Here is a 13,112-nt window from a genome sequence, read left to right on the forward strand (position 1 = left end):
AGGCACAGCAGTCAGGGCTACCAGACGAAAACCCCCGAGCAGATTTGATGCGTGGTTTTTATTGTCCTTTAAAAAAAACAGTTGTTTTAAGACAGTTGTGTGCAGAAGTACCCATGTACACAGAGGCTACGGGCTGAGCTGCCCGCCTGCTCCCAGCCCTAGGTCGGAGCACTGGTCTCTCCCGGTCCCGGCGGGGCGGGAGGCGACGGGTGCTCGGATCAGGCACCGCGTGATGCAGACTAACCTTTGCCAGGTGGGCAAGCCTGGGCCCCCCCTCCCTGCCTGCCCCCCTGCTCGTAGCCTCTGCCTACATCTCCTCTATGTACAGTACAGTGGTGCGCCGGCCGCGCGTGCTCCTGCCTGCGGCCCTGCCCGCGGAACGCGAGTGCTCGCCAGTCCTGGTGGGACAGCTTAAATAAAACATAATATAATATAATAATTAAAACAACAACAAAAAAGAGAGGGTAGGGGAAGGAAGTTAGCAAAAAAAAAAAACAAAACTACTGTCAAGGCAGCCCCGAGCTGTGAACACGCCCTTTGCCAGGTGCCAGCACTGTGCTGCTGCAGGGTTTGGTACCCGGGCTTGGCACTCGGCACCTCCACTTGCCCTGTGATTGTCAGGCCGGGCCCTGCTCAGCTCTAACAGGAGCTGGTCTGGCCTCATCACACTAGATTTGGCCTTTCTAGCCACCAGTATAGTGGCCTGGATGTGTCCCTCTCTTCCCAACTAAGATCCAGCCTGGTGTGAGGAGGGAGGTGGGTACGACTGCCAGATACATTGGCCAAGTCCCTGCTGCCGGCACGGGAGCAGGCACAGCCTGGCATGGCCAATGGGAGATGGTCAAGGCACTCGTTGTTGCTTGTGGTTTTGTGGTTTTTACTTTTCTTCCCCGTAAAAAACCAGACAAAACAAAAACTAAAAAGCCACCCAGGAAGGTGGAGAGCAGGGCTCGCTGCCACCTGCCTCTGTGCCCCGGGGCTCAGGATTGCCAGCGCTGGGGCAGCTCCACACCTACCAAAACCCACCACAAAACTCAAGGGTTTAAAGCCCTGTGGACAGAAAAGCTGAATTTCCCCAGCCCAGGGGCTCCTGAGTGCCTGCTCCAGGTGACCAACCCACACCCTGGTGTTTGACAATTGCAGAGAGAAACCTCAAAGAAAAAAAGAGAAGAAAACCCTGAAAAACAACCAAACTGAAGCAGAGAAACAGGTAAGAGGCTGCTACAGAAAAGCCAGACACAAAAGGGTAAAAATCCTCAAAGCCCAAAAAAACCCTGTGGTGATTGTTCCTCAAACAACTATTGCAACCAGGCAGTGTGGGCAGGGCTTCCCCAGCTGGGCACAACCCCACAGCCCCCACCCCACTCTTGGCACCGGCTGCACAGGTGGGGGGGACCTTTTCCATGATTGCCTTTTTCTTGAGCTTTCCAGCACCTCCTAAAAAAAAAAACAAACCCACAAACCAAAAAAAACACCCCCACCCATCTGATTGACCCAAAGAAAAGTGGTTTTAATGACACCTCTGGGGAGGCAGTTTCCTTCAGCATCCCCCTGTCTCATGCCTGTCCAGCCTGGGAAGCCCTGGGGACCCTGAGGGCACCAGCTGTATCAGACTGGTCTAAACCAAGTGCCACCCTCGCAAATGGAGCAGACTTTGGGATTTCAGCTTCTCACCAGAGCTCTTTAGAGCAACACAAAAGCAAAAGCACGGTTCAATCACCCTCTAAAGCTATCTCTAATCTGTTTTTTCCCAGCCTGAAAGCGAAGGAAATCCTGTCTCCTTGACCCTGCTGCATCCCACAGCCTTGTGAATCCTGCAACCGCTCAGAGCCCAGCCAGAGGGACTGGGCTGCTGCTCCTGTGGGTTTGTGAGCTGCCTCCTGCACAGTCGCTCCCAAAATCTGTCATATCCTTCCTCAGTCCTCGGGTAGAGGAGCAGAGATCCTGGGTGTTGAAGTCAGGGTTCCTCTTCATCTCCCAGCCCGGCTGTGCCAGTGATCACCAGCCTGCAGTGGAGCATCGGCAATGATCGGCTTCCTGCAGCTGCCAGCTCCCCACGGATCCATGTGCTGGGACCTGCCTCTGCTGGGAGCCTTCTCCGGAGAAACGAGGCATCGGCTGCCCCAGGTGGGAAAAAAAACCAAAAACAACAAAAACCCAAAATAGAGGAAAAAAGAAGCAGCCGGTTCCACTGGTGAGGCTGCGCAGCCGCCACAGCTCCCTCGGCCCAGACGCTGGTGCTCGAGGGGTTCCCCAAAGTCACCCAGCTTCGGGGTGGGGGGTTGTCTTGTTTTAAAAAGAGCAGCATTTGGTTTGACTGTAGAGATGCGAGGCGGCCGCCCCCGCCGCCTGGTCAGTCGCTGATTGTGTTTATAAATCCTTTCTCAGCTGGGTTTCTTAATAATAATAATAATAATAATTATTTAAAAAAAAAAAAGCAAAAAGTCTCCTTTAGCTCTGAACCTGATTGGCTGCTGGAGGCACCAAATATCGCCGGGGTGGCTCTGTCAGCGGCGCGGAACCGGCGCTGCCCGACTGGTGTTCATCACCCGAGGCCACCAGGGAGCCCCTCGCCCTCTGCCCTGCAGGCAGCAGGACCCGGCAGAGCAGGGAGCCAGGGGCAGCACAGCCCTCAGTTGCCCCGGTAAACCTCGATCTTGCTGGTTTTGGCCAGCATGTCGATGATGTGCGCCTCGAAGTCGGCATCGTGCACCCCCGTCTTCCTGAACTCCCCCGCGTAGCGGTTGTTCTCCCAGTAGTGGTGCCAGTTTCCCCGGCTGTCAGCGCCGAACCCAAAGACGTTCACCTGCAGGGGCAAGGAAGGGAGTGAGCCAGAACCCATCCCCAGGCCGGGGGACCCCCTTGTCTGGGCACCTGCTGCAATGCCAGGGTGATTTTTCTCTTCCCTGTCTCCCTGCACAGCCTTCCCACCCCTCAAGGGTGCCCATCACCGTGGTGTCAGGCAACTAGAGCAAGTGAATGCTGCTGCGGTTGGACCCAAAGAATCCACCTCCCTCCTTAGCCCTGCAAGGTTCAGGATCCCAGCAAACCCACCCCGTGCCAGCTGGGAGCTGAAGGAGCCATCACCTACCTCGTCGCAGACGTGGAGGGCGAAGAAGAGCACCAGCATGCCAGTGGAGGGATAGCGCCCGTGGTGCTCCGTCCAGCGGTCGTGGATGTACTTGAAGAAGGCAGGATTGTAGATCTGTACCTGGGAGGACAGGTTGAGGTTAGTGCTGGAGCCCCAGCCACGTCCCAGTCAGCACTGGCACCCCGGGAAGGAGCACTGGGAACCCTGGGGGCTGATGGGGTAACAGGGGCCGTGGCCAAATAGATGCTTATGGCATTATGGGGATGAGCCCCCCATACCTTTTCTTTGTCCACACGCAGAAAAGGCTTCACAGGCGCGTATGTGCTGGGAAAAGAGGAAAAGCAGGTGAGCTCTCAGGAGTCCCACACCCCCATCTCCAGCCTGAGCTGCCAAGGGATGCTCTGGGAGGGAGGAACCAGCGAATGCCCACTGCTCCCAGGGGAGCTGTCCCCAAGGTAGGTGAGTCACCAGCCTGGTGCTGCTGGTGTCCACTGGGTACTTACAACCTGATCTGGCCAGTGGAGAGGGCACTGGCAATCCAGAGCAAGTCCAGGGTTTTGAAGGGCACCAGCACGAAGCTGACGTTGGCGGGCAGGTTCTTGGCACTCTCAGGGTACATGAAGTGGTGTGTGGTCCGACCACCCACGTCGCCCTCAAAACCCACTGTGGGGGCCTGGTTCATCCTGGGGAGAGAGGCAGGAAGGTCACACCACCCTCCCAGCCCCCCCGTGCCTTGCAGGTGACACGGATGTCCCCCGAATGCTGCCAAGGAGCAGTTTCCCAGCCTGCTGATGCTCAGAGCGCCAGGATGACAGGAGGGTCCCCCCCAGCCAGCCCAGGGGAGGTGGCAGGGCTGGACCCACTCCCACCCATCCCAGCACCCAGAGGTGCCAGCATCTTGTGCTGCCCGTGGGGCTGGGGGGTGGGCAGTGCCCCCGGCAGTGCTCCCCGACCCTCCCTCACCGCATGACGAAGTCGTGCCCGTCGATCTCCGGCCCGTAACCGGAGCCACGCAGGTTGCCTGAGTTGCCGACCACGGCACAGCGGCGGCAGCGCCGCGGGTCACGGGAGCGGTAGGGATCCTCTCCTGGCACAATCTGGAAGAGCTTGCTCAGGACCTCGTGGGTGTTTTGGGACTTGAACTGGGGCTGCAGCATCTGCAGGGAGGGAAGGAAGGCAGGGGGGCATCAGCCAGTGCCCCCCCGTGCCAGAGCACATCACAGCATTCCCATCCCTGTGCTCACCATCCACCACCTCTGCACATCGGGCGGCAGGTCCATGTTCTCCTTGGTCCACACCGGGGACACGCTGCCGTCGTAGCGCCCGTCAAACCAGTCGGTGGCCCCGGGCTCCTCGGCGGGGCAGCGGCGGCAGGCGCAGCCCCGGGGGTACGGCCCCGCCTTGCTGAGCCGCTGCATTCCGGCGTAGCCGGGCACCAGCTTCACCCGGTGGATGCCGCCCAGCCCGCCGGGGTCCAGGTAGGCGATGCTGTGGTGGGAGTAGGTGAAGAGGAGGGACATGACGAAGACGAGCAGGAAGGCGGTCGAGAGGAAGCAGAAGCGCAGCGAGCACTTCATGGTCGGCGGGTGGCTGAGCCGGGGACGGCGCCCGCTCCGGCACAGGGCGCGGGCATAGGGCGCGGGATGGTGTCAGCCGGCCAGCAAGGCTCCCTGCGGGAACGAGAGCTTTAACTCCCTGTGGTGGCAGTGGGGTGGGGGGTGATGTAGAGCCCCCCGTGCCCCACCGCGCCGGGCTCCTACCTGCTGGGCTGCAGCTTTCCATCCGCGTTGTTCAGCCGCGGCGAGGGCCCCCGGTGGCTCCGAGTGCCAGGTAGGGAGCATCTGCTGCTGGCCCCGGCCGCGGGGCTCGGGCACGACTCGGCTCGCCGGGCTCAGCCGCGGCACCGCGTCCCGGCGGCTCCTCCGGGTCCCGGCCCCGGCTGGCGCTCAGCTGCCACGGTGCTCGTCATCCCCGGGTTTAGCCGATCCGCTGGCACCGGGCCCGCAGCTCCTGGCTCGGGAACGCGGCCACCACGACACCGGCCTGGAGCGGGAAGGAGGGGACAGCGGGTCACGGGGCGGCGACACAGCCGGCAGGGCTGGAGGAGGGCGCCGGGGCTCAGGAGTTTATTCCCCATTGAACGCGACAAAACGGCTCCCGAGCTATCCCTGGCACAGGGTACGAGCCATCCCCAAGGGGGACAAGCCGGCGCAGGTTCGAAGGGAGCCGAGGTGCCGGCAGTGCTGTCTGTGCCGGGGAAACCCCCGCAGCTCCCGGGCTGTGCCCTCCCTGTCCCTGCCAGACAAAGGCTCAGCCACGAACTCGCGTACGGAGCCGAACAAGGGGCTCCTTTCTGCAGGCTCAATCCTCCTTCTCTATCACGCCGTGAGCAGCCCCTCCAAAACCCTCTTGGCCGGCTGCTGCCGCCGCCGAGGCAGCCGGGAAGCGACTGTTCCACAGCCTGACGGGCACCCCGGGGACCGTCCCCCCCACCCCGAGCGGCAGCATCCCTCAGGGAAGGTCACCCGCTCGCTCGTGATCCCGGTGGGTAAAAATAGCCAGGGCAGAGGTGCCGGCGCCTGCGCCCGGGCAGGGACGAGAGGGGCGGCCGAGCCCCCTGAGCCGGGGGGAGGGCAAAGCCAGACCCCCTTCCTTGGCCAAATTTAAAAAAAAGGCTGAAAATCCCCTTTCAGCCCAGTTACTGAGGTGGGACAGGATCCAGCATCTCGGGAATGGAGATGTGACCTCCCCTTCAGGCCTTTTTTGAGGAGAGGATGACACCCCCCCAAGGCCAAACCCTGCAGTGGCATCATCTCCACAGCTCAGCCCTGGCCCCAGCTAGGCCAGCATGAGGCTGGCAGCACTAATTAGGAGTTAGCAGGCACCAGGATGCCTCTTCCCTAGGAAAAACATCCTCTGGAAGACGCTGGTTTTCTTACAAGGGACAGAGACTGCTGCACCCCCCAAAAACTCCTTGGGATGGGGGGAGACCATGGACCCCAAAGTCTCCCCCAGTCCATTGCATGGATGCCTCCTGCCCAAATCCTTAACCCACTGTCAAATATTTGTTCAAGTGGTGACAGTCTTTAAAGCAAAGAGCCAAAACCCAAGGGCACATCCCAGTCCAAGTCCTTTCCCAGGCTCTGGGAGAGGCATTTAAACACAACTACATGCCACACACATGTCCAGAAGTGACTGAAACGAGTTCCTTGGGTTGCTGCCAGAGGGAAGAGCAGGGTGGTTGTTTTGCATATAGGGGAGTTTGGGATAAAGCCAGTACAAAAGTATATTCCCCCCCCAGATACACAACACTGGAAGGATTTGGAGGTAAAAGGCGATTTTTGTGCTTTTTTTCAGCTGCGACGTGGCAGGGGACGCCAGGCAGGATGGGCAGAGCCCCTTCCCCTGCTCCCGCCGCTCACCATCCCACGGGGCTTTTTAAAGGCTAAAGGAAATGAGCTATCACGTGTGCTTGTGATATTTTTGTTCCTGGTGAAAAGGGGGAAATCCCTTTCCGGCTCCCCAGCACAGCCCGGTCCTGCCTGATGCATCCCAGCCCTGGCAGCATCTGGAGCACATTTTGTGCTGGTCCCCCCCGACCCGGGGCCTCCCGGAACTGCCCCCGACCACAGCGGGGGGGAAAACCCCCCCTCCAGCCCAGCTCATGCGCGGTAAAAGAAGCCTTAAATCCCAGCGGCTGGTTTGAGTCATCATTTTCCTAGCAGGAGCTGGCAGCTATTTCCATCTGCACTGGTCCTTACAGCCCCCAGCAGGCACAGGGCACCCACACATCCACATGTACCCCGGCAATTTCCATGCCCTCCCTGCCCAATCCTAACCCAACCCGCCTCCACAAATAAAACCCCACTGCAGGAGCACTTTGCACCAGATTTTTGATGTTTCCTTCTTAAAATAACAAGGGATTTCAGAATTTCTCCTGTGGTGAGTAAGCCCAGCAACCCAGCCATGCCACTAAATAGCCTTCCACTCCCAAATTCATTCCCAGGATCCTAAATTGTCTCCTGGGTCCCCTGTGCTCATCAAACACAAGTTTCTCTTTGATTGCAGGAGATAATGAAATGAGGCTATTAAAAGGTCCCAGCAAATTGCTCTGCTGCTTTTACAGCTGGATGGTTTTTTCCAATCATACAATCCTTCATTTCAGGACGAGTGCTGGAGTGATGTGACCGACAGCCCCAGGGCCTGGAGGATGCCTGTCCCTTCCCCATCAGCTGTAATGCCACCAGGCACATCCCCACCCAGCATCTTAAGGTCTTTTTGCTTTTGTTTGTGAGTTTCTAAGATATCCTGAGGTTGTTGGCACCAATTTCCATGGTGGTAAACGGCAGGGTGGGCACAGGAAGGAGCTGTCACTGGGAGATGGGATGTCACCCTGTTTGGGGCAGGGAGAGGAGGGGAGTGGAGGAGCAGGGGCAGCACTGCCCGCACCAACTGCTGCTCTTCCCAGGGATGACGGGGCTGAAAATTCCCCTGGAAGTCCTCAGGAGATGCAGGTGACCGGGTGCCACCCATCCCATGGCCCCTGTGCAGGGACATCACTTCTGCCACCACCAAACCATTGACGGGGTGCCAGAGTGGTGCATGGCTCTTGCAGGTGGAAGAGGAGGAAGCACACAGGGACCCCTTGGACCAGACCAGCATCTCTCCTGCTGTCATGATGGAATAACTGAGAGTTAGGGCTGGGTTTTTTTTGACAGGGAAGGAGTGGATGTGAGCTGAGTCTTCTCCCACCTCCTTCAGCCCCAGGCAGAAACACCGAGTGGTGACCTGTCCTTGTCTCAGACCCAACTTCAGTGAGCTGGATTATTACAAAAATGTATAAAACTGTTCTGATTTCCTTTCTTGCCAGGCCCGAGCGCCGCCGGAGGTTGCAGCCCTGCGGGCAGAGCGCCGAGGAACGCGCCCCACTTGCCTCCACGTCAGCTCCTGTTAGCCTGGAAGGGACCATACCCCGTCCCTCTGCATCACGGGGCTTCCAGAGCCTGACCAAGGGCTGGCGAGAACAGCACAGGTAATGAAGAAGGTTCTCTCCTGCATCGCCCATCCAGAGGGATTGTATTTTCCCCGTGAATTTTTTTTCGTCCCTGGAAGCTGGATGGGAGAGGAGCAGGGAGCAGACCCGGTGTTGGCACAAGGATGTTTCTCCCTGCTGTGGATCAGTGCCATGCAGGACCGACGGCCAGTAGTAGCTGAGCACCAGGTATTAAGAGAAGAAGCCAATTTCATGCATTAAGCCATTGCCACATCCCGACAGCAGCGAAGACCTGGTAACTTATTCTTCATCCTTTTAATTAATCATACTCTTATCAGGCAGCTCAATCAGCTAATGGAGCCAAGTTAATTGGGTTTCCCATGTTTTAAACCCTACTTGCACCCCTGGTTGCCAAGAGCAGCAATTCCAGCCTTTCCTTGTTCCTGGCCTCTGGAGGGGTTATTTTGGGTTTGTCCCTCAGCGCTGGGATAAGGCCAGGAACAAGCGTGGAGACCAAATCCCCAGCACGGAGCTGGGATGGAGCCAGCCTCGCTGAGGCCATTTCCTATGGGATTTGGGGGCACAGGGGAGTGCCAGCAGTGGGAAAGCTCAGAATAGAAGGCTCCCACCCTTGCTGGTGGATGGGTCTTGCAGGGACTGGTTCAGCAGCATCCTGAGCCCCTTGGCTCAACTGCAGTGGGAGCCCTTGGGGAACTACATCAGCTCCAACACCCTGAGCTGCCTGACGGGGCCATGCTGGGTGGGCACTCTCCCTGTGCAAAGCCACCTGGCCCCAAGGGGAGCCGGCTGCCCACTGCCAGCCACAGTTCCACCTCACCCTCCCACAGCCGCAGACTGGGATCAGCACAATCTGCCTGGTCTGTGTCCCCCTCCCTGCCTGGTGCTGCATCCCACAGACACCCCTGAATCAGTCTCCCTCCCTCCTCAGGTGCCTGCAAGGACGTGGCCACACCACAGACATGCTCCCCAGGACAGGCAGGGCCCCTGCTCCCAGTCCATCACCACAGCACCCCGGGAGCCGCCGGCAGCACCCCGAGCGTCCCCGCTGGCTGCCAGGAAGGAACCACTCTCCCTCCACCACTGCTGCTCGTTTTACCAGCCTGGGCCCTTAAGGTTTGTGCCTGATGCCTCACCAGGAAAATATGTGCAGGAGTGTGGGACGGGCGGATGCTGCACCAGGGAGGTGCCGCCGCTGCTGCCGTTTGTGGCCCTTTGCCCTGGGAAGGTGAGCAGGGACAGGGGGCCCCACTGCACTTTCCTTTCCTCCACCCTGGGTCTCACCAGCACCGAGGCTGGGAGGCAGTGGAAAACCAAAGGCTTTCCTTTGGCTCTCCAGGGCTGGTTAATGGGTGCTGTGACCCACAGCCGCCCCCTCTCCCCTGGGGCACAGCCCGAGCTGAGAACTGCAAACTTGGCTCACACTGTGGGTAAACCAGCCCAGGTTTGCTCTGCCTGCAGGCAACACCCAGAGGCCTTTGATGTCATTAGGGAAATTGTACCTATGAGATTTTATCACAGGGAAGTTATGGGCCTCCCAGGCCAGAGGCCATCAATCCCAGCACAGCCCAGTTACAGCCAGCGACTCCCATTAAATGTAAAATTAGAGCAGTTCCACTGGCGAGGGCCCCTGACTTCTCTCTGCTAGCTGGGGCTCTGCTCAGACACCTGGGGAGAAGGGGGAGCATTTCCAGCTTCCTAATTAGCCCAATTACTGCTGCAGATCAAAAAAGTCCTTTGGTGGGGACATGGTGGCACCCGGAGCAAAGTGACTGCAGCTTGTTCTGGTTTCCCAAGAGCGGTTGTTGAGGGGGTTATTTTAGATCCCCAGCACTGAACCACCCCTCCAGTAAGAAAAAAAAAATCCATATATCACAGTGCAGAGATACAGATAGATGATACAAATTTTTGTATATATTTACCACTTATCCATGTGCAGTTTTGGGGGTATCTTTGGGAACTTTGCCATAGAGCTGGGGCCTAAATCTCTTGCATTTTCCAAAAAAAAAGCTTATGGAAGATACCGATGGCAAAGAGCGACATGAAGCCAGGAGGTGTCCCAGAGGGCACCCAGCAGGGCAGGGAGAGGAGGTTCCCAGCCTCTCCCTGGGGTTCCCAGCCCCCGGGGTCCAGCGGGCTCTGATAAATCCCGGCTCACGAAGAAGCACCTAAGCCGGCCAAGAGAGCAATTCGCAGTTTGCACTCGCGCAAGAATTTAATGCGGCGGGAGCAGAGGAAAGCCGCGGAGCTGCCGGGACCTCGGTGTGCCGAGCTGGGCAGCATCGGGCGCGCCGAGAGCCCGCAGCGAAACCATCGCGCCCTCGGCACCGCCAGAGCCCTCCACCGAAAAAGCGGCAGTTTAGGGCTTGTTTGGGCACGACAATCCAAGCGCTCCCCCAGCGTGCGGCTGCCGGGGCTCTCCCCGCCTGCCTCCGGCGCCGACGAGGCGTGGGCGGTGAGCGGAGCGCGCCCGCCGCTCCCGAGAACCGCCATGAGCTCCTCGGAGGAGAGGGAAGCGCTCCTGACAGGCAGCTGCCGCACACAACCGGCAGCGGGGCCGCCGCTCGCTGCCAGATGGGGACAGACAGACAGACAGACAGACGGGCACGCGCGCGGCTGGGGTGGGGTTGGGGGCGGCGGGCAAGGCAATCCCCCCCCAGCCCGAGCTTCCCCGCTGCCGCCGCGACCTCTGGCTCTGATGGAAGGAGAAGAACAAGGAAAACCAAGCCCAAAGCGCTGAGGAACTTCCCGTCGGCTCTCGCCGCCTTGGCCACTCCGGGCTGGAAACGGGGGAGCCCCAGATAATGCGGGGCAAAACTGCCTCCGTCAGCCCACGCGTCTTCCTGGAGGGAATCTCAGCAAGTTTTGGGGGTTTGGTGTGATTTGGTTCCCCCTGGCCACGTGTTATGATTGTTGACAGCAGGAGGGGACGCGGCCCTTCCTCCAGTCTGAGCTTGCACACTGCCGGAGTGATGTCCTCCCCCCTAAAAATTCTCCTGCTGGGATGGGAAGCCCTTGCTCCAGGGAAATATTTGGGAACTTTGGGATAAGTGCTCTGACTCTGCAGCTGGAGCCTGAGCAAAACCTTTCCCCTGCGCCAGGAGCACTCAAGCCCCTGGCACGTGTGAGGACCCCTTGCATCACCAGGCCCTGAAATCCAGGCTCTGGCACCAATTCCACTCTGGCAGCCGTGCCTCAGCCAGGGAAACACCACAAAAGAGTGGGACAGGCACACCAATGAGATCTCACACCAGTGCCCATGCTGGTGCCCCACTCACAAACAGAAGCAGGCAAGGGACATCCCCTGCTCCGTGACACAGTTTCCTACCCTGTCCCCAGGGACATTCAGGCTGGTTGTGAAATCCTGGCTGCCACTACCTATGCAATGGACGCCATGTGTCACCCAGCAATGTGTCACGCTGCTGCTGAGGGACCTCACACTGGCACTGGTGGGGACCGGGGTCACCCGCAAACAGCCCTCCCACCGCGGTCCCCTCTGTGGCCGCCCCAGCTCTGCCCACAGTATCCCGGGGCACTCGGCTGGAAGGAAGCAGCTCCATGAGCCCCAGCCCCGACACCCCTGCCAGGGCCAGCATCCTCCCCGGTGCGAGCGCATCCCCCCCGGCAGCACCCTGGAGCTGCAGCCCGCGGCCGGGGCCAGCGCATCCTCCCCGGGGCCAGCACCGCAGGGCCGGGGCCAGCACTTCGGGCCAGCGCAACCTCACGGGTGCGAACCCGTTGCATCCCGAGTGGATCCTCCCGGCGGCCAGCACCCAGCACAGAGACCAGCACCGAGGACCCGCACCTGCACCCAGATTCGAGGCCAGCACCCCAGGGCAGCGCATCCTCCCGGGGCTATTCAGCACCCACCGCATCCCGGGTGGGTGCTCCCAGCAGCGGGACCGGCCGCCAGCACCGGGACCTGCACCGAGGAGCGGGGCCAACAACCGCGACCACCGCGCCGGGGCTGAACCCAACGCACCCCGTGTGGATGCCCCCCGGGGCCAGCCCCCAGCCCCGGGACCAGCCCGCAGCACCGGGGCACTCCCGGTCAGGCTCCCCCGCCGCAGCCCGCCATCCCCGCCGCCTCCCCGGCACCGGTGCCCCGAGCCGAGCCCAGCCGAGCCGAGCCGTGCCCGCACCCCCGCCCCGGGCCCGTCCCCGCCGCGGTACCTGGCTCAGCTCCGGCACGGCCCCGCCGCCGGGCTCACCCGGGCGCCGCCGCCACCGCCCTCCGCGCCGTGCGGCCGTGCCGTGCCGTGCCGTGCGGGGCGGGGGGCCGGCCCCGGCAGCCTGGGAGATGTAGTTCTTGGCCTCCCGGAGGGGCTTGTGGGACTTGTAGGAGGCGAGCGGGGCCGCCTGCGCCCACCCGCCGCACTGGGATCTCCGGGATCCCAGCCCGAGACTCACCCTGGCACATCGGCACCCCCAGCCCGAGTTAACGGCATATCGGCATCCCCTGTACTCAGCCCCCGGTACTCATCCACCGGGATCCATCCACCCCAGTAGCCACCCGGCGCATCCGGACCACCTTGCACTCTCCCGGTACGCAGTCCGGTACCCACTGCGGTACCTACCTCGGTTCCCATCCCTGTACCCACCCGGCTCTCAGGCATCTCCGGTATCTACCCCGGTCCCCAGCCTGGGACATCGGTACCCCAGTACCCACCCCTTGTTATTCACCCCGGTACCCACTCCACCGCACCGGCATCCCCCAGTATCGACCTCGGTCGCACCCCAGCACCCACCGGGTACCCGCCCTGACCCCCACTGGGCACCGACACCCGCGCCCATCCCCTCGCTGCCGAGATCCCTGCGAGGAGCCGGGCTGAGTCCGGGCAGGCTCGTGACAGGGATGACTTAGGGCACTTAGGGGTGCGCGCCGGCGCCGGGACCCATTTTAGGTCAGAAAATACCAAAACCCCCTTTCCCCCTTTGCAAGCCCCCCGGGTTGGCGAGAGGGGGGAGGCGGATTTTGGGGGAGGGGGGAGCGGGGGGGGGAGCAGCACC

At 60.7% G+C, this 13,112-nt stretch overlaps 1 protein-coding gene and 1 long non-coding RNA gene across 2 annotated transcripts; one reads left to right on the forward strand and one right to left on the reverse strand.

Moving 5' to 3' along the window:
* Positions 1 to 43: 43 nt before the first annotated feature.
* On the reverse strand, positions 44 to 12,379 carry ST3GAL2 (ST3 beta-galactoside alpha-2,3-sialyltransferase 2). The gene is made up of 8 exons (XM_064670691.1): positions 12,276 to 12,379; positions 4,852 to 5,134; positions 4,336 to 4,761; positions 4,055 to 4,248; positions 3,595 to 3,774; positions 3,370 to 3,415; positions 3,092 to 3,211; positions 44 to 2,806 (listed from the first exon to the last, which is right to left on the reverse strand). Exons 3-8 carry the CDS (start codon positions 4,666 to 4,668, stop codon positions 2,633 to 2,635), a joined length of 1,047 nt encoding a protein of 348 aa, XP_064526761.1. The 5' UTR covers positions 4,669 to 4,761; positions 4,852 to 5,134; positions 12,276 to 12,379; the 3' UTR covers positions 44 to 2,632.
* LOC135421882 (uncharacterized) lies at positions 5,132 to 10,043 on the forward strand. Its single transcript, XR_010434241.1, has 3 exons — positions 5,132 to 7,363; positions 7,962 to 8,123; positions 9,034 to 10,043. It is a non-coding gene; the product is annotated as an uncharacterized LOC135421882 (long non-coding RNA).
* Positions 12,380 to 13,112: the final 733 nt, after the last annotated feature.

This window comes from Pseudopipra pipra, chromosome 14 (genome assembly GCF_036250125.1).
Source record: "Pseudopipra pipra isolate bDixPip1 chromosome 14, bDixPip1.hap1, whole genome shotgun sequence".
Lineage (NCBI taxonomy): Eukaryota > Metazoa > Chordata > Aves > Passeriformes > Pipridae > Pseudopipra > Pseudopipra pipra.